This window comes from Vanacampus margaritifer, chromosome 10, assembly GCF_051991255.1.
Source record: "Vanacampus margaritifer isolate UIUO_Vmar chromosome 10, RoL_Vmar_1.0, whole genome shotgun sequence".
Lineage (NCBI taxonomy): Eukaryota > Metazoa > Chordata > Actinopteri > Syngnathiformes > Syngnathidae > Vanacampus > Vanacampus margaritifer.
This window is the reverse complement of record NC_135441.1, coordinates 24,145,502-24,166,832: the sequence shown is the minus strand read 5'-3', so window position 1 is coordinate 24,166,832 and position 21,331 is coordinate 24,145,502. Positions and strand designations below refer to the sequence as shown.

The 21,331-nt window shown below is 41.0% G+C and overlaps 1 protein-coding gene across 10 annotated transcripts in view; it reads right to left on the bottom strand.

Moving 5' to 3' along the window:
- Positions 1 to 21,331, bottom strand: part of rapgef2b (Rap guanine nucleotide exchange factor 2b) — a 91,154-nt gene that overhangs the window by 30,188 nt on the left and 39,635 nt on the right. For 8 of the 10 annotated variants that reach the window (XR_013295535.1, XR_013295533.1, XR_013295534.1 and 5 more), the window contains 2 exons: positions 18,037 to 18,112; positions 15,825 to 15,992 (listed from right to left, as the gene is read on the bottom strand). Coding sequence is in view for 1 of the 10 variants with exons in the window: in XM_077577754.1 (XP_077433880.1) it covers positions 15,825 to 15,992; positions 18,037 to 18,112 (244 nt within the window). In the remaining 9 variants the exon portion in view is untranslated. Of the gene's footprint in view, positions 1 to 6,230; positions 6,545 to 15,824; positions 15,993 to 18,036; positions 18,113 to 21,331 lie in introns of those variants that run through there. The other 2 variants (XR_013295540.1, XR_013295541.1) reach the window with 2 other exon arrangements.

Sequence of the window (21,331 nt, the reverse complement as noted above, 5' to 3'; positions counted from 1 at the left end):
CATTACAGTGAAAGTCCCACCAACCACGGGACCCTCCCCCATTGGTAAAGAGGATAATAAAACACTTAATCCTTTTCTCTGCATTCATTTAGGTCATCCGTCTGTGGGTCAATAAGCCGGCGAACGATCGCTCTGTAAGCATGTGCTCCATTGACCACCTCGCTCGGACGGCACGCGACAGAAACAATGCCGCGCTCGGACAATCGTTAGCCTTGATTGATCTGATGCTAACGTCTAGAAATGATACAAGATAAGCGCCCTACCTTAGCGGACACTAAGGTGCGCTCTCGTAGTTTGTCTAGCAAATGGAGGTGCCTGTGTCCAATCAGCTGTCACGGGGCAGTGGGTGGGTCGGCGGGAAGGCTGGATTAAGTCAGCCGCTAATGCTCAAGCCGCACAGCTCACTCACTAGCTAGCTTCGGCCTACATGTGAGCAGATGTGGCGTTCCTTAAATTACACTGCAGACCTAATGACCTAGATCAGCGGGTTGCGAAGCGCGGGGCTGCCACTCAATCTTTTTAGCGCTCGGCTACTGTACCAGAGAATCACTGCGAGACGTCCATTACGGCCACGAGAGGCTAATGCGAGCATCCAGTGATGTGTGAGAGTGATGCGAGGCCAGACCCATTTCCACCAGGCGGGACAGAGTACACATCATATTTTATGGTTTGATTGTCAAATTAAAGCCGCAAACAGAAGGGTGGCTGATTTATGATGAGTCATCAAACTTTGCCATTACACAATGACGGAAATTATAATGTTTCACAATTTAGCGTTGCCCATCTGTCTAGTAGAGTAAGTAAGAGTAAAAAGTAGTAAAAGTAGTATACATACTGACATAATTAGAATATTGTTTTAATTTACTTTAAATCTGGATCTGTTCAGTTGAACACACCTATTTTTCTGTTGTGTGAATGGAATAGGTGGATCCCGAGATAATTGTACCTTATACCAGAGGTCCCCAACCCTGGTCCTCAGGGACCGGTATCCAGCCTGCTTTCCATGCCTCCCACAGCCAACACAGGTGATTCATATCATCAGCTAATCAGCAATCTCTGGAGAAGGCTGATAACGATCTCCACCTGTGTTGGCTGTGGGAGACATGGAAAACAGGCTGGATACCGGTCCCTGAGGATCAGGGTTGAGGACCACTGCCTTATACCATCAAGTGGAATAGAATTTATAGAATATAAATTTGATTAATTTAATTGTTATTTGTCAGTAAAATAACGTTTGGAAATAGATACACCATATGATCCCTTGTGGTATTACGACGGTCGGTAATCTCTGGTCTCGTAGTATACCTGGCTCAAATTTGGTACCAATCAAATAAAACTTTTAAAAGTTTATTGTTTAAGGACCTTGGGAATTGATAAAATTTGTCTAAAATGTCCTAACTTAACCATAAAACCCAAACCACAAGCCAAAAGGCCAGCCTCCAATCAATAACCCAAACCCAAGAAACTAACCCTAATATTAAACCCCAACATAAAACCTGACCCAAATCCAAGCTAGCCCAGCTTTAATACAAAATGGTTGGCTTTTTGGTATCTTTTTGGTAAGTCGTCAAATTTTGCAGCCAAGTTACTGGCAAGCAATGACAGAAATAAAAACACTTTGCAATTTAGCGTCGCCCATCTGTGTAGTATTCAAATTTGGTAGCAATAAAACAGAATCTCTAAGACAAGTTCATCTTTGAAGGACAGCATAAATTCTTGAGATTTTTTTTATGGGTTTACTACTCATTGACGTGCCTATCAGTTTCATGTTGAAAAAAATTAAACTGACTTTGTTCTTGTTGAGTCATATTAGTTTTTTATTGCAAGTCATCAACTTGCCGTCATGGAAAAGATAATTGTTCACAATTTAGCGTTCGAATTTGCTAGCACATTAAGACAGAAACTCTAGGACACGTTTGTCTTTGAAGGACCCTAGAAAATGTATGTAATGTAGGAAACGAGTTGCTTAACTCTTTGACTGCCAGACGTTTTCAGAAAAGGGATGCCGTGGGTGCCAGCCGATTTAAGCATTTTGACTGATCTTTTGACTGATCTTTAAAGGTCCACAGAAAATTATGTGTTTGGACTATGGAAACACACATACTACCAAATGAAAGATTGGACTCTCACCTTTCATCAGAAAAAAAAGTTTGTTTCTACCTTATTCCGTTTTTGAGTAATCAACAATAGAAAATGGTTAGTTTCACCTCTGTTTTGAAACAAACGTCTTTTAACGTCTTTGGCACTCCTCCATAGGATTTTACTAAACGTTATTTAACGTTTTTGGCAGTCAAAGAGTTAAAGAAAAAGTTCCAGCGTTGAAGGACGTCGGGGCCTGCCAGAGTTGTTTCGACCGTGCGGTCGGCTGTCTTGAGCCTCGGGGATCAAGAGATTAACGCCTCTTTTGGCAGTAGGTCTGATTAAAAAGGCCTGATATGCTAACAGGGCTTCCTCCCCCGGTGCTTGCTGGTCAGCAGGTAGCCAAAAAGTGACCTTATGTGTCAGATACACTACACTTCCATAGACAGCTTGGTGTTGAGGTTTGCATGGCTAAACATGATGCCTTTAACACATTAAAGCCGGGAGCGAGTGACCGCTCTTCTCCCTTTAAAACCGGGATAGCGGATAATGTCATTTTGTCGGGTTTTTACCAATTCTTGGGTTTCTTAGGCGATGAAATGCATCATGAATATGCACGATAAAGTGACGTGGGCCTCATAGCATGTCCTGGAATTTTATTTGAGCGTTTATGGTTGACGCAGATTCGCGGGAGTTATTAAATAAATGACGCGGTTGACGACGGCACGGGAGGAATTCGAATAAGTGTAACGAGTGGACAGTTTTTTGACGGCTTTGTAACGGAATGGACAACGAATAATTACCCCGATTCCCGAGGTTATTACAACTGCACTCCAGTGTTGAAGTTAAATATATTTGGAGTTATACACCGCGCAGAACGACATTTGTTTGTTGATTTAAAAATATATATATATTGAAGGTTTATAATAATAAGCTTGGGTTTGTGTGAACACCACAGGTGTAAGCTCTAAAATGTTTTTGGAATTATGTTTCTTATTGGCCATACACACTTTTACTTTGTGGGGGACAGGGGTTGGGTTGTCAAACCCAGGGGTCAGCAACATGGTGTGGGTGCTTGGGCACCTGGTAGCCCCCCCCCCGAGTAGCCTGTGGGCCAGTGACGAGACATTGTAATTTCATAAGAATGTTGTAGAAGTGATTATTTAAACGTGTTAACACTGACAGACTTGTAAAAAAAACTGGAGTCTTATCATTTTGTGTTAAATCGACAGCTTCTCCTCCATGTTGATGTAGTTACAGTAAGAAAAGCTTTGGTGTCAGCTGCTGTTTACCCCTCAACCCGACGGCGTTCCCGCTGTGATGAGCGAATATTTACACAAGCCGTAATAAATATGCTAACGACATAGAGAAACAATCAAATGAAGGGAGTGTGACAGCAGATAAGGGGGCTACCCGGTAAACAAGAGCCACCGAGAAGAAGCCATTACAAGTGTGCAGTCACTGTGCGTTATATGCCCAATATTGTTTTTACACCAAGATAAATGTTACGGCGGTGCACACTTTTACAGTTCCCTGGAAAATGTCAAGTCAGCATTCAAGGGTCCAGTTTAACAAGGGAAAATGGCACCAGGCTTTGTCTTGTGGACTGTTAGCATCTGAAGAAGTCGATAGCATCAGTAGCGTCCCCAGTGGATAGTAGTTAAAAAAAAAAGTTGCCCGTAAATCCAACCATTATGGCTAACCTTAGCCTGTAAATTAAACCATGAACATGAAAGCTAAATCTACCCTGTCCCAACACCTAAAACTTACACCAACCATTACATCTAATCTAACCCTTACCCATTCAATGTAACCCCTAAATCTAAATCCTAATTCTAACTCAACTCTAATCTTAGGCAACTCATAAACCCTCACCAACACTACCCTCAACCTTCAAAACCGTAACGTCTGTCCATATCCTAAATGCTAACCATAAACCAATTCATAACTCTACCACACTCGTAAACAATGAAAATAAAAAAGCAAATGGTTGTTTAGCGAGCCTTTAGTGATAAACAAGACGGCGTTAAATCCATTGCAGATGATTAAAAACAGAATATGTATAGACGAGACGTTTTGTGGTGCCATAAAGCCCCTGAAACACACAAAATGCAGAGACGATGATGCATCTGCCACCATTACAGTGATTTGTTGTCACTTGTGAGCATGACAATATGGGGTTGGGGGGGGGGGGGGGCTTGATTTACGGGCTCGCGTGAGGGCTTGGGTGTGACGAACACCGGCAGTGTTGACAGCAGATCAATCCCGTCAAGTGTGCGTGGTCTCAAGACCTGGGTCCGGACTCCAAATAGAGTTCAGCACCAGGGATAGCGACACCAGTCAGGGAAGAAAATCGCAATCGACTGGAACCACTGCACATCCTCACGAAGGTTGATGAAGTAATATTGAAACTTCTCATTTTGCCCATTTGAGCTTTATTTGTTCCAAACGCTAGCGCTAAACATAAAACTCTATACTCCAGCCCTGAATTTAACCTAACTCTAATTCCTAAAAATAACAACCCTTATCCTGCTATAACCAAGCCCTAAACCTGACCTCTCTATATATATCCATACCTAGCCCCCCGATCTAATCCAAAACTCCTAAATAGACCCTAACCCTAAATCTTAACACTACCTCTAATCCCTACTGAACCACAATAGCCCTAAAAACAAACAACAAATACTACAGCTAAAAACGAATCCTAAAAGTACTAAGACACAAGAATTCCGCTATTTTCATTTGAAACTGCAATCTTAGACTAAATTTTTCCCCCATTCGTCCATTTCCAAGCATCTTTCAAAAACTCACTATTCCAAAGATTTTGTTAAATTGCTACCAAATTTGAACCAAAGACACTATAGACAGATCATTGGGAAGGATTTCCGTGTGTTATTAGTTTGACAACTTACTTAATACATGAAACTCTCAAACGACCACAAAGTCACCGCACTTTATTGTAGCTCTATTTACCACCTATCAAAATGTATGCAACAATACACCATCATAGCATCTAAGTTTAGAGTTAGTCTTGTTCCTGCACTTAGGCCAGCTACTTTCCTTAAAAACAGATGATGTGTGCGTACACATGACATTTTATTTCTACTACAACACACTGACACACATTCCAGGCTATGGCAGCCCTCTACCTCTAGCTGTAAAATTGTGCCCCAGGAGCCAGTTTCACTTTGCAACATGAAATTTGGTAGACATGTCTATCACAGGTAGGCCCACAAAAAAAAAAGGTCTCAAGAAAAACGGATGCCTGAAAAGACAAGATGGCAGCTATTTTCGTTTGAGGTGTCTGTTTTGGGGTCAATTTGGCCGAAACTTGTCCTAGGAATTTTGTGGCTTTGCTACCACATTTGAATTAAATTGTGAAGAAATGTCGTTTTCATCATTGTGTGTGGGCGGAGCATGATGTTAAAAGTTTGATGACTCCCCATTAAGCACAAAACTATAACCTAGCACCTCCTGGAATGATTTGAAAATGAAGGCGCTGAAGCCACTTTCACTGAGCAACACTATACTGGGTAGGCATGAGTAAACCCATCAAAAAGTCTCTCGAAGCCGTGCCCAAAAAGATACACTAAGTCTGCTATTTTCATTTCCATCATCCTTTTCAAGATCCTTATTACTTATTCTAGTGTTTTTCTTCCGATTGCTACCAAATTTGAGACACTGTCAGTTCTAAAGTCAGTCTCAGTCACATTTTTTTTTTTTTTACTAGGTTTAACTAACATGATGGCACCTTTAGGTGAGAAACGCCTTGTCACTTGGGGTGTTGTCTTTGAAGGTTCTGCTTTTTTCCTGCTGCTTTTTGACACATTAGCTACAATCTTTGCACTAAAAAAAGGGTACAAACGGTTATCTTAAGAGTGGAATAGTCTTAATGGTTATAGACACCTACTATAGCTCTGACAAAATATATACCACCAATACAGTATCATATCAGCATTTAGATTTAGCATCTTGCATTCCTGCTTCCTCCCTTAAAAACGAATGACATGCGCGGCCGCGTAACAGAAAAGCACATGGCGTCCGTTTCTACTACAACACACTGACACACATTCCAGGCTACGCCGGCCTCGTCCCCAAATGAGGGGAGGGTCAAGGACGCGGCCGGACGTCGGCATCGCGCCGCTACTCACCGGCGTTTTATCCTGTTGGCTCGACACTCCATTGCTGTCTACTGCTGCTGCTGCTGCTAACGGTTTCATGATGATAACAGTCCGGGGCTCAGAACGTACCAAAATTCAACATCCCTCCATTCCACCCGCCTCCCTGAAGGGAGTATCCGCTAGATTAGACGCTCCAAAACGACAGCGGTAAAATGCAGTTCAGAGGAAATACAAAAATAAAAAATAGGACTGGGAAGCAGTGGGGGTACAAAAAAAAATGTCTTTTCAGCCACAGCTTCGCCTCCGCCGCCTCACCTCCATGGCGTTGGGAGAGCGGAGCATCCTCCAAAAAAAAAAAAAAAAAAAAAGCCAGCGGTTTGTTTGCCAGCGCGGGGGGTGGATGGTTGGGTGGGTGGGTGCATGTGTGTCACGGGTGGAGGAGGGGATGGCGGCTGTGGTGAAGAGGAAGAGGAGGGGTGGTGGGGTTAGTATTGTAAGCGCCTCCTTCCTTACGGACGCCCCCAGACAGAAGGGATGGAAAGAGGAGCCGATACGGAAGAAGGAGAAAGAAGGAAGGAGAGAGGCTCCATTACATCTCCTGGCTGGAGACGGTTGTCATGGTAACAGAAAGAAAAAAGACGGGAGCTCAAAAGAATCTCAGTATAAAATAATAATTTTCACGAGGAGCAATGATGTCACTTTGCCTCTCAGCTGGGGTCGCCCTGGCAACCGGCCCCTCCCGTCGCCGCTTTGCACACCCTCTGGGAGACGACGGTTACCGTGGCGACAGAAACAGCCAAGTGGGAGGGAGGCGGGAGGGTAGGCTGAGAGGAAAAGTGTCACCTCGTTTCTTCTGTCGGCTAGCATCGCCGCGTCCTTACGTGGGGGGCAAGAATTGGCCCCTTCGGCGGCTGTTTGAGGCTCAGTTTGGACTTTTCCAGTTCAAAGACAAACTTGTACTATTATAGAGATTTTGTAGGTACCTAATATGAATAATGTGTACTAGACAGAGGGGAGTCAGTAAATTAGAAAAATATAACATTTTCATAATTGCTTGTTGCAACAAAGCTGAATGACCTTACACTAAACTAATTTAACTAGCAACATCCAGAATTTTTTGAAAATCCAGCACCCAAAGCCAGTTTTACTGAGGAACATGAAATTTAGCCCCCAAAAAAGTGTCAGGAGGCCATGACCAAAAAATGGCAATTTTAAGGTGAGTTTAGACATTTTCATGGGCCTTTTAAAGACGAACTTGTCCTAGAGATTTTGTCCAATTGCGACCAAATTTGAACCAGGAACACACAACTAGTGAGTGATGCTAAATTCAGAAATATTTTCATTGCTGCATTTGGGCACCGATGTTAAATGAACAGCCATAGAATTTATAACTAATACAGCAACCCGACATTTTTTGAAAAAAATCATGGCATGTATTATGAATACGTAAACCCACAAAAGTCTAAAAAAACCCATGAACAAAATGACAGTGAGTCTTCCATTTTGGTTTGAAGCGGCCATATTAGAATCATTTCGTCATTTCCAGGAGTACTCCAAAGACAAACCTTCCATTAAGATTTCGTCTTGTTGAGATCAAGTCAGAAAAAAAGAGGCCCGACCAAATTTCTAATTGCTAGCAAATTTGAACCACATACACTAGACAAGATGTGGAACGAGGTCTTTTTATAACACTGTGAATGCTAACGAAGTCTTCTAGACTGCCACTCAGTACAGCACAGACCTCCCCCAAGGCCAAGCAATTCCAATTTGGATCGGCACCAAATGACTTTTTTTAGCGAAAAAACATGGCACGTCTTCTCAATGTTAAAAGTCAAAAACTTTCTGGATGTGCACCAAAATTGAATGGATTTTTCCTTGGCCGACGTCCCATTCATTCATTTCATGGAAATGAGTTTGTCCTTAAACAAACAGCCACTGGCAGAAGTAAACAAAATGGCGGAAAGGCTAAATAAGATTTAGTACACACTACATCATAACCGTAAGGATAGACAGAATAAATAGTGCTAAACACCAATGTTTATAGGCGATTGATCAAACTTGACTTGAAAAATAAAAATCTCAAATAAAAAAAAAGCTTATATTGTTAAAGTACACTGTCCCATATGACAAAAATACAATATGACAGAAACACAGCCACGATTACACAATGTCACATCATTTTTGCACATTTAGCGTCAAAATAGATTCTTTGATTTTGACAATTTCAAATTAAACAAGGTACCTAAGGATTAATCGGTTACCAAAATAATTAGTTTGATAATCCATTAGTTGTTAATCGATTAATTGTTGCACCTCTACATAAGTTTTATTTTTTTGTTTGTTTTAAAATGTGTTCCAAAAGATTAGATTCAGGAGGGACGACATATGCTAGCTACATAAAACAAGTAAAATCCAGTTTTGTGACACCAGCAAATTATATTAAAAGGAAAGCAGATGCTCTACAAACAGGCACAAGCATCATTTAAGAATTGCCCTGTAAATGTTTCTAATAATTTGAAAGCACCTGTATTCAATGAAAATTTCTACAAAAACACACAAAAAATATGCTGTTCTTGTTCAATTCATCATAAAAGAAAAAATAGACTGGAGCTCGTCGTCTTGGCAGACAAAGAATCACGAGCTGATAATTGGAGGGGGTGGGGACCCCTCACCCCCTCCTCAGCACCCCCCATCAACCCCCCCCTTCCATGATGTAATGCTTCACAACCATAACAAAAAAGAGCTCAGGTGTTCATATGTGGATTGGGGGGGGGGGGGTTCCCCTAGCCAAGCATATCATTACATCACCACCACTACAACAACAAGAGGGGTGGGGGAAGGGGAGGGGTTCATGTCTAGGGAATATCAAACCTCCTGGTGATCCTCCCCTCCGTTTTTTCAGTGCTAAATAAGCCAATTAATCATTTTTCCACTGACTAACCACCGGTTAAGTGTGAAGGACAGACAGTCATGAAAAAAAAAGCCACAAAAAAAAAAAAACTGTCAGTTCTGATCCCAGTATGGCGGCCATATTTGAAATGTCAGCCACACATACCAGAGAGGTGGTCAAAACTGAATTGCAAAGGATTTGACTTTTTGTCTTTGAATGTGGCAGCAATGGCAGCAAAGTTTGAGGACATGCGATTAAAAAAAACGGAAATTCTAATACTGTACATTAACTCCACAATTGAGAAAATGTATCCCCCGAAACCAGTTTGATTTAGCTATATTTAAATTTGGCATTTGGCATGTCTATCATGAGTAGACCCACAAAAAACTCTCAAGAATCCATGCCTGAAAACAAAACTTTTTGGTTTGAAGAGGTAATTTCCAACATTTGGAGATTGAGTCCGATTGCTACCAAATTTGGAGCACAAATACTAGTAGACACATTGCCAACTGAAAAATTGGGGGGTATTGGGAGTTTTGACCACTATTGGCTGTGTATGGCTCACGAGCAATTGGCTTTCCATGCATTCTTTTCATTATATCATATTTAATATCACCATAAACCAAGTGTCTTGTGTCTTCAAGCAGTGTTCTACAGCCGTAAGCAGTGCAAGTGAGCGTTATTACCTCCAGAGGTGGCGTATTGGTTTAAACGGAATAAGGCCATGTGCCAAAGCGCCGTCTGCGTAAAAAGGGCTCTTGATTTTAATGAGGCAAACGAAGGGAAATGGCCGACTTCAAGGTCAATTTCCGGCACTGGTCCTTGAGACTTTTTCCATGTTTCCTGTTATGATAGACATCAATGCCCACCAAATTTTGTGGCAATCTGTGAATCTAGAGTTAGGGGCTGTTTTTTTCCCCCCAACTTTCCAGAAAATCCTACTTTCCTAAAATATGTCAATATTCTTCAGAGTCAACAAAAATTGATGACTTTTCCGGGCATGTCAAGGCCCCCCCAAAAGAGAAGATTTGTACTTATGTAACCCTTCTAAGTACACATCTAAATAGCGCTGTTAGCACAAGAAGGACGACGTAATAACCAGGCTGCGTCCCGTCCCCCGGGGACCACATCATTCATCACGCCGCAGTCGCCTGGAAATAATTCAGCACGTAGACAGCCAACATTTTTTTTTTTCCCCCCTTCGCAGGTTGACGGCGGGGGCAAACGTGCGTCCCGCCTCGCGCACCCGCCGCCGCCTGGCAACATAAATCAGCCACACCGGCAGCTAGTTCCGAGCCGCCGCGTTTGAGGTTAACGTGTAACTAGAAGCTTCCGATCGGGCTTGCGGAACGAGGTGCGCTTAGGTCACGAAGCGGATGTCGTTTAGCTTTGCTACGAGGCCAAACTGTTCCAGCCTTAACTGAGGCGAGCATGACTTTTAACTATTGGGGTTAAACGTATGCGGTGGGCTTAATGAAGCACAATTGTTCACCATGGAAACATGCTAATAGAAAACGTGCAAATTGAATATGAATATAGTGTAGAAGAATAGAATACTTATTACTCTATGCATATTTATTTTTACAACACCGCTGACTATCCTTGCTGCATGAATAGCTGTAACTACACTGCTAATAGATTAGTGCTAGTGTTTCATTCTTGATTATTTTTCTATAGACGAGAGATATTCGGCATTTTGTCGAATATCAGTGTCGGCCTTTTTAAAAATTTGACGGCTGATAAATTTAATATCGGCTGATAAAAGATCTATTTAAAACAGTGTTAAACTCAGGGAGCAACATTTTTGAGTTAACTTTATAAGACGGCTGCTGTCCAGGGAAGGCTCTGCACCTTTTGTGATTGTTTGAAATTATATAACAAAGTAAAAAATATATATTTTAATTTTCAGATATTTAACATTTTTTGAAAACTTTATTTCCGAGAGAAATTAATACAGAGCTATTTAGTTTTTCATTTAAGTTTTTAAAGATGCACTCATGACCCTGTGAACTCCCTGATTGTTTTTTATAAGAATTTTATAATTAAATGTGTATGTGTATTTTATAATTAAAGAATTTAAAAAAAAAAATTAACATTTTGCAAATCTGAAAAGTTGCTCAATAAATTCAAAGTAATAATAAATGGAATTATTAATATTATTATTATCATTTTCACGCCACTATTTGTTTCCCTTTTACCGAAAATGAATATCAGCTCGGCCTCCTTCGCCAATTCTCGGTATCAGCCTTGGAAAAAACACATCGGTCTATCTCTACTATAGACTATTTATTAAATGCATTTAGTTTTATTGCCATACAGTACAATGTTGCTGAAACAATTAGCAAACATTAACCAATTGGCCAATTATTTTGGTCCTATGTTTAAAGGGCCATAATCGGCCTATTAATCGGTCAAGCCCGAATATATAGATGTAAACGAATGATAGCAACTAACTGGTTAGTTGCGATCATTCGTTTACATCATTCATTTACATTTTCCACATTCCCTGCTGCTGTAAAAATTATAGTTTTTTTCTCTAGTTTTTTTTTTTTTTTAATGTGCTTATTCTTTCTAGCAATTCTGTGTAACATACCTAACAATCGTGCCATAACAACGGTGTGATTGTTACTCTTCCCCCCCCCCACACCAAGGCGACTCAATAAATGTCATCTGTCAAGCCTTTTGAAAATACATTGTAGTTAATAATAAATAAATAAAAAGCAGCTGAATGTCAGCCGCGACATGAAACGCACATCAAATGTCAGGCTGGCGCGGCGGTATAAAAAAAAAAAGAAGAAGAAGAAAGGATGCCAAAAACCACACCCCCACTTCATTTGCATTTTTGGCACTCGTCCAAAAATATCTCTTCTATTTCAATCCATTTCTATCCGTTTGATCGTGTGCTATAAATAAGCACAAACGGAGGCACGGTGTGGAGCAGCATCTGCATATTTGAGAGGGATCTACGCTAAAATACACAGGATGTATGATACAGTACAGCAGGACACCTAACATTTTTAGCCTAACATCACACGACGAGAAGCATGAATCAATCAATCACTCTGATTTTCACCGCCGAGCACTTCTTCCGTCGTACATTCAGACCTCGCGGTGGCTTTTGTATGCGAGCTGTGCCCAGGTTGGTCACAAAGGACAGGCTAAAAATAGAGCCACGGCGGATTTGTTGTCGGCCGTCTCGCGGCAGGTGTTGGCACTCGACACCTCTGGAAACGTGAAAGCGATGTTTATAGAGCTCAAGATTGAGGATTTTGCCAATTTAGCGTTGCACATCTGTCGAGAATGCTTCTGATGAAAAAAAAAAGAGAATGCTTCTGATCAGGACTGAGTTTGAGTTTGCCTAAAAAAGTTTGTTTCAAACCAAAACAGCAGACTTAGTTTCAGACACGGGGTCCACACCCGCGTACGGTTAGCAACACTACAGGGATGTGATTTGACCAAAGTGAAATTATCTGAAAATTTAGCCGGGGGTCTGGGGGCCGCTGGCACCCAGCTAGGTCCAGAAATAGACAAAACAACAGCATAAATTTTCAATGTATATTGAACTATCCCATATAAAATGGCAGTTTTAGTCAACTCAAAATCTGTCACATTCAAAAACATTGGACTGCCTTTGCTTTTAAAAACTATCACTGAGAATATCATCATATCTAACTAATGTGATTACTAAGTTAACACATAAATAATGTTGAGGGGTTCAAATTTCATGAACAAATAATTGTATCATGACCAAATGAAAAGTAACTCATATTAGAGCATACCACAAATGTCTTTGTTATAGCAGAAGATGTTATCTTTCGGAGTCATGTGCATACACAATGAACTACTTAAAAAAAAAAAAAAAAAAAAAAAAAATCGAATTTTTTTTTTTGGGGGGGGGTAAAAAAAAGCGGAATTCCGCGAATTAGCGGAAAAATCACATCCCTGAACACTAACGGCCTGAAGACACAAAAAAAAATTGAGACGTGTCTAAATGGCCGCCATTACCACTCCAATAACAGGATTCCACGAGCTATCCCGGCAGATCATTGCCATCCATTCTCATAGTCGAGCCATCAGTGCGCATCAAAAAGCGATTAAGACCAACAGGCGTACATTTTATAATCGCTAAAGAAGCAGTGCTGGCGTGCTAGTTGGATGGAATGCAAGGTATTTATTGAAGGTGCTAAGAAAACTCTAGCTAGGAAACGCACACACACACAAGACATGATTAATAGTGACATGTATGGTACCTTATTGCATTCCTGGGAGCCATGAAAAGAAGAGAGAGAGGAGATGAAAGTTTTAAAAGCTTTGGAAGCAGCGTGAACAGAAAACCGAGCGTGAAAGGATAGAAAAATGTGGAATTTTATGACTCAATCCCCAAGAAAGAAAAAAAAGAAAAGACAAAGTATAGACTCAAAAAGTCAACAAGAGAATGGAAAAGAATTTATACACGTTTCCCCCCCCCCCCCCCCGTGTATAAATGGTTTCTATGAACAACGCTAATGCTAACATAAAAAAGGGGTTTACATTTTTTATTTAATAAAAAATAAATCTAAATAATGTAAGGTAAATTAAAAAAAAAAGGAAAATAAAATAAATGCTAACAGCGTTAGCTTTGATACCAATGCTGCCATCAAGCTGAATAGTAGCAGTAACGTTTATGCTAATTTCACAATAAATACACTAACATAAACACAATAGAATTAAAATGCAGTTCTACTAAGATTGATCAGCTGCCTTCAACTGAATGTGCCTTAAAAAATACACAAGGACAAATATAAATAATAATAATAACAGATCACATAATTTAAACACGAAATAAAAAAAATCTACATTAAAATAAAATTAAAGATATACAGAAAATAAAAATACTATAATAATAACAACCTGAAAAGATCACAGTGGCAATTTATTACCATGTACAGCTAATGTGTTTTTTCTTGTTATGTAATTTAAGCCTAATTTAAACTAGCGTTGAGCGCGTTCGTGGATTTCCAGCCGCCGCTAAGACTTCCGAGCTCGCATTCCAAAACGCCGCAGATTAGCCGACAACGTCAGATTAGCGCCCGCTCAGTTTCTCCTTGTCACCGTTCGGTTGCCATGGCGCCCCCTCCTTCCATCTTTCTCCTCCCTCGAGTGTGTGACGGGAGACAAGTGGCCATGAGAAAGTTGAGTGCAGACCTTTTTCATGACCAAAAAAAAACTGCTCTAAATTTAGGAAACAGGGCGCGGCCTCCCAGCCCTTTGCCGCATTCTTTCCCCCTTTTTTTTTCCTGAGTGTTTCACAGCATTCCAGGAGGGATCGGGTGCACGGCGGGAATGTACGGAATGCGGTGAAATTGTGCAGAACAGGAAAGGCACTGTGCACAGATTGAACGCTGTGAGAATGCTTCACTTCCTATTCCCAGGAAGGAAAAAAAGACTCTTCAAAACATTGTTTTCCTCACGCAGCACTGTACATACAGTACAATGCAGATTAGTGCGTGCACAAAGAAAAAGTGCAATTTCTGCAGAAATTGCATGTGAGAATGCTGAAAAGGTGAATGTTATTAGCTGAATGCTAAAATTTGAATGCATGTGTGCTTATGAAGTAAATTACAAATAATGTGATCCAAGCGGGGTTTGAACCCAGGTGCACAGTGTTGGAAGACAATAGCTCTTAACCACTGAGCTAATAGCAAATACATTTTTTAAAGTGTCATCTGATGCTGAAAGCTATCATGCATTTAATCATTTCAGTAAAATTATAATGCATTCCTTGATATGGTAGTCAGTTGGTATACATGTATATCACTTAGCATAACGGCTATGGATACATTTGCAATGTACAAGGTGCAAGGTGGGATTCAAACCTGCAACCTCCTGGTTACTGGACAATGCAATTTACCAACTGCACCACAGTATCAGACAGGTGGTACCGATGGCAAGTTGTATTTATGGAAGTGTGCGTGGAAAGTGGGACTTAGAAAAATTTCAATGTCTGTCCCATTGAAAATGAATGGGAAAAAGTTGATACTAAACGTTAAATTGTGCTAATACTAAGTATGTGAAATCAGACAATATATTTACCGATTTACACCCGATTTCACTTGATTTTGTAGATGCAAGCCATCAAGCTCGCTAGCAGGTGAAATGCTAAAAATTTCAGCCCATCCTTGAGGGCAACATCAAACATCAGTAGATTCGATAGTGGAACCCTCTGATTTCAGACAATAGCTGAAGGCAACATCCAACTTTATTGGATGGATTATACAGCATATAGACAGATAAGTAGGCAGGGGGTGGTTTATTGTTTACTTTCACGTCGTGTACTGTGTTAAGTCATTTCAGGTGTTCAGTATTAGTAAACCCAGTGATAAGGAATAAGGATGACTTCAAAACACTTGGCAAATTGCAATAGCTATGTAGAACTCATTTGCACTGCACATTCAGGAACAGGCAGAAACTATCACAGAGTAGCACAACCGTACACAAAAAAAACTACAGCACAAAACCTACAGGGAAAGCTGACAACAACACAAGTTGTTAAAATACACTAAAGCAAACAACACAGATCTTATGGCAAGGAAGACCCAACATCTACAACAACAAACTACCAGGGTGAGCTAAACTACTTACAAAAACCTCCACAAAGGCACACAAAAAAACAACAGCAGCAGCGAGCCAGCAGAGCGAGGAAAGTTAAAAGCAGATAAAAACCAGCAGTGCACCCCCCCCTCCGCAAAACTCACCGTGTGGTACCCCCGGGCTATGGGCGGCTTGCCGGCGGGGTACGGATCCACCGTGTCGATGATGGTCTGCCGCTCCCCTTTCTGGTTGATCTTCCGGAAGCGGCGGCGGGACTGGCGGTGCGAGGCTTGTCTCTGGAAGTATTCCTCATTCTCATCCATATAGTCCACCTGGGAAGGACGGAGGAGACGACGGTTAGGGGTGACGTCGGGGTGAGGTTGGGGGTGCCTAACACTTCCGTTTCGGCCTTTTCGATTTTGTTCAATAATTGTGACATTTCACCTTTTGATGACATCAGGTCAGATGAGTGCTAGTTTACATGTTTTGTGACGTCTTTAATGACTAGAATACGTTTTAGCAAACATGAAAAACAAATTAGAACCTTTTGAAAGTGGAGAATTTTAAAGCTAAATGTTTCTATTTCATGAAATTCAGAGTATAAGTGAGTCATCATCTCCTCATGACTTCTGTCTTCTTTTTGCTTTTTCCTTTTGATTCCTCGCCGCTTCACATTCCGACAGCGACCGGGATTACGCCACTGAAATCTCCCTCTTCCGCTACCATGACAACCGTCTCCGGTTGCAAATCTCTGTGCATGCAAATCGAGAGCATTTTTTTTCCCTCTTGTTTTTGTGCATACGTTCCAAAGTTAGGGATCATCTGTATCTATTGCAGTGGCATAGCATCCAACGACAGTAATTACAGGGCTGATGGCACCTTATTACAGCAAACGGCAGAGTCTGCAGCAGCGAGTGTTATTTTTATAAGGGGGGTTTGCTTGGTGCGGGGGTGTGCCGTGTGATCGCTCAGTCAACACACATCCAGCACAGCAATTACGGCATGTGAAAGGGAGATTAGCGGGATCCGCTGAAATCTGACGCACTGCCGGCCAGCTGTTATTTGGTAGCGTTGCACGCCAATGTTTGGAGGGAAGAAGCTCGACAGGCTATCGTTACACCAACATGACAACAAGAACAAAAAGATATAGAGTTGAAGTTTTTATAGTTTGTAAATGAAGACAATTTGGCATCTCACACAAGCCTAATGACCAATTATGTAAAAGAAAAACAATTTTGAGTGTTAAATGAAACTAGCGTACATTTTTGTAAGCAGACAAGTCAGTCTTCAATAACCTGATGTGCGTGTTTGTAAACGGTAGCTGTCTTCAATAAAATGTACATTTTTTTGCAAACATCTTGAATGAACTAAGAATGACAATTAAGCATTTGCAATATTACTATTTTTATAAAAAAAAAATTGTAAATATCCGTCAATTTAATCGTTCATGAATTTATATCGCCTACAAAAAAAATGCAAAAAAACAAAGGAAATTTCATGCTAACAAACCTAGCAAACATTCACGACATCAACTATTACACTTTTCAACCTGACAATTTTTTGGGGTAAACTGATCTATTCCAGATGTTTGATTTTTGTGACAAATTTGACTATTCATACCAGCTCAGTGGTCGAGTGGTACAGTGTCCACCCTGAGACTGGGAGGTCGTGGGTTCAATTCCCGGCCGGGTCATACCAAAGACTATAAAAATGGGACCCATTGCCGCTCTGCTTGACACTCAGCAATAACTCTTTGACTGCCAGACGTTTTCAGAAAAGGGATGCCGTGGGTGCCAGCCGATTTTAAGCATTTTGACTGATCTTTCAAGGTCCATAGAAAATTATGTGTTTGGACTATGGAAACGCACATACTGCCAAAAAAAGATTGGACTCTCATCTTCCATCAGAAAAAAAAAGTTTGTTTCTACCTTATTCCGTTTTTGAGTAATCAACAATAGAAAATGGTTAGTTTTACCTGTTTTGAAAAAAACGTCTTTTAACGTCTTTGGCACTCCTCCATAGGATTTTACTAAACGTTATTTAACGTTTTTGGCAGTCAAAGAGTTAAGGGTTGGAATTGGGAGGTTAGATCACCACATGATTCCCGAGCGCGGCTGCTGCTGCTGCTCACCGCTCCCTCAGGGGATGGGTCAAATGCGGAGAACGAATTTTGTGACAATCAGTGGATCTTATCTTATCTTATTCTAGCTTCGGAACTATGTTAAAAACAAGCAAACAAATAAAAAAAGATATTTCTACCTAACAGTCACGAGTATCTTAATATATGACTTCAGTAACCACAAACAGCAAACACATTCCAGCACGTATACTGTTAAATTTTCTTTGACCACAGACATTTTGGTGGGGAAGACTCACCACAATCATCTCTGAGGGTTCCAGGACGATGCACTCACATCCACGCCTCAGGCTGCCTGCCGATCTCTTGCCAAAACTGACACACAAAAAACATGAAATGATCAATAACTCATCTTAATCAGATAAAAGTCACAACGTTTAGAAATATGACGTTTACTGATAGGATATAGGAGGGCAGTCAATGGGAAAAAATAGTTCTTATCCATTTACTCAAACATTTTAAAGTAATATCTAAATTGTGATTAAGCAAGGGTGTATGACCTGACACATGACTTGCTTCACCCAAGTAATGATTTGCTTGAAATGTAGCGCTTCATTTTTACTTAAGTAATTTGGGACTTGCATCAAATCAAAACTCTGAAATAGTGTCTGTTTGAGGCTGACTTTCCTTTCTTACTTTTTACAGATTAGTTACGGAATTTCTGTATCAAGACATTCAAAGAGCAGCATTCAAGTTGGGGACGCCCCCCTCCCCTCCCCCCCACTAGGAACAGTGTGACGTCAAAATTTGTACTCAAGACTCTGTAAGGCAGTGAGCAAGAACGTATTAAAAGACCCAAAATATCCCAAAGAAGAGCAGCAGTGCTGGGCCGTGGAAATTCTGGGGCGGGTTTGGCGAAGAAGGCCGCCTTTGTCGGGACACAAGGACATCCTTGTTGGACGCTTTTAAGATGCGTTTTCATTGAGAATGCGAGCAGCGTATTGAAAATTCGCCGATCGCCTCGTTAGATAAACATGAGCGACTCAATTACTGCTGAACCCGCGCGACTCCATAACTTGCTTCCACTTACAACGTATCCCAACCTTTATTGAGCAAAGGCACATATTTTATGTTGAAAAGTCTCCAGTCTAGTCTGGAATGAATGGGAACAGATATAGGGTTAACGTTCTACCATCTAGTGGAAAATAATTTCATGTTTCAATTTGCATGTTAGCATTTTAGCTATTGTAAATAGTAATAGTGCCTGAATACAAGGTCAGATGTATTTATTTATTTAAAATCGGGTTGTTATCTTGCTATATATTGTAATTCTATAAAGTGTCATTGGAAGTACCGTAGTATCTAAATACAGGGCAAGATCTCAATAATCTGCTTTATGCACTTAGTTTGCTATATTTCTGTGTTAGCATACAAATGATTAGCATTAGCTTTTTTAGCAGTTCAGCATTTCACTGTCAGAAATCACAACCTCTAGTTTCTGCAGTGGGCACAAGAGACGTAACAATTCATGTTTACGATACCAGACGCATTATTTGCCTTGTATCGGTTTGTTTGCGACGGTGCGAGTGTAGATAAGAGGATGACAGCGATAAGGAAGGTGCCAGATGCCAGCGCGGATCATAACTCTTTGAGGATAGCGCACAACTCTGCAAAAAGATGAAACCGTTATTGTCACGAATGGCCAGCCGACATTCAGATAAAAACTCTGTTAAGCCCAAACAATGTTACGTGTCTTGCGCAATGGAAATACAGCCCGTGACGGCACAGATGGACGTGTATGGCAATGTAGCAAAAAAATACATAAATCACCACACTGGGAATTAAGTTTACTTTTTGTTTTTTTTGTCCTTGGTAGATTGAAGATTAATGTCTTATAAGTTACAGTGCAAGAAACTTTAAACGATGACCTTGGTCGTCTTTGCGCACACTGCGTCGACATTCAAATCACGACTGGAAACTCTTACGTGATTTCATATCAGAAATCCTGAATGTCATGAATACTGAACACACAGGTGCTTGAACATGTGGCAAATGAAGAAACAAGAGTTCCTTATTTCCTAAAACTCGATCAGATAACCTACATTTTAGTCGCCGTTTTGCTCATTTAATTTTTCTGCCTGCCACTATAGGTCACTGGCATAAAATGAACTGAGATATTTGTAATATGGACAAAGTGTTTGACAAACACTTATGGCAATTTCCCACGGTACATCTGATGACCTCTCACGGGACACAAATGTGCATCCTGGTTGGGAATATTGGGAATGCAGTAAAAACAGATCCCTCATCCGTTTCTTCACTGTCATCAGACGTCATATTTGCAGACGAAGTTCAGGGCTCGATCGGGTGACCGGCACCCTCTTGGCGGCCTTGTACTCCCATGAACCCCTGTTATACAACACGCCCGGGGTGTCAGGAATGTCACAGCGCATACATCAGACGCCTTTTCAGTCTGTGTGCCCGGCGGCCCAGCGCCAAAGCCTCAAATCCATTCTGCTGCCGGCGACTCGACCGGTGCACCGCCTAATCCCGGCTGGAAGAGGGCGGACGAAAAGGGAGGGAAGCGTGGAGGAGCGGGAGGTGGGGGGGTCTAGGCTTTTACGCAAAGCTGTTTAGCGCTGCGGTGAGAGGGTACACGCCAGCTTTTTTAACCCACCCGGGCCTTTAAGAAGGACAAAGATTAATCTCGTTGGTTATGCAAGACCAAGAGAAGGAGAATGAAAACTGGGGTTGGATACCGCTGCAACCCCCTCCAACCTCCCCCAGGGTAGCAGCTGACCACCCAACCAACCGACTTTCAGCTTTGTAAACACAATTCCTCCAGCCACGTGGATACAGATAGCCCACGGTTCATACTTCGGGAATAGACGCTGACACTCCGCTGGCGAGAATTTACAATGGATGCGTGACTACTTTTAGCTCCTCGAAGCAGGCCAGTGACCAAAATTACTTCAGATTCTTTTGCTTTTTGCTCCCTTACTGTAAATCCAAATCTAACCATAATTTTTGTCAAACTGTTGTTAGACATCCTTGTTCATTTTAGTGTTGTTCAAAAATAAGTACTTGTGCTAAACTTTACTTAAAAAAGAGAAAATATTTAAGATGTGATATCTTTCTATCTATAGCATACATTTGAGAACCCGACTTATATAGTATTGTAAAAAAATAAGACAAACCGTTCACCCGAAAGACAAAGTACTTATAAAATGAAGACAATGGTGGTGATGATGCACTTTTCAAAACAAAACTTTTCAAAACACAACTCTTGATGTTGTATTATCCCAAACTGAAGACAATCTACTAGTGCTGAATGTTCTGAAAAAGACAAATAATTGGCGGTTGGCGTTCCTAAAAAAATAGGCATACATTTACGCTATTATGTATTATTTAATATGTAAAATTTATTCTACACATTATTTGTGAACTTAAATCCAGAACTGGTATGAGCTGTGAATATTGTAGTATTTTTTTAACACCCCCAATTATTTCAGTATTGTAAAATCCATCAAAGAAGGCGACAGAAAAAGAGTTTGGAAACTTTTCTAGGCAGAATCATTCAACCGTCGCTGCGCC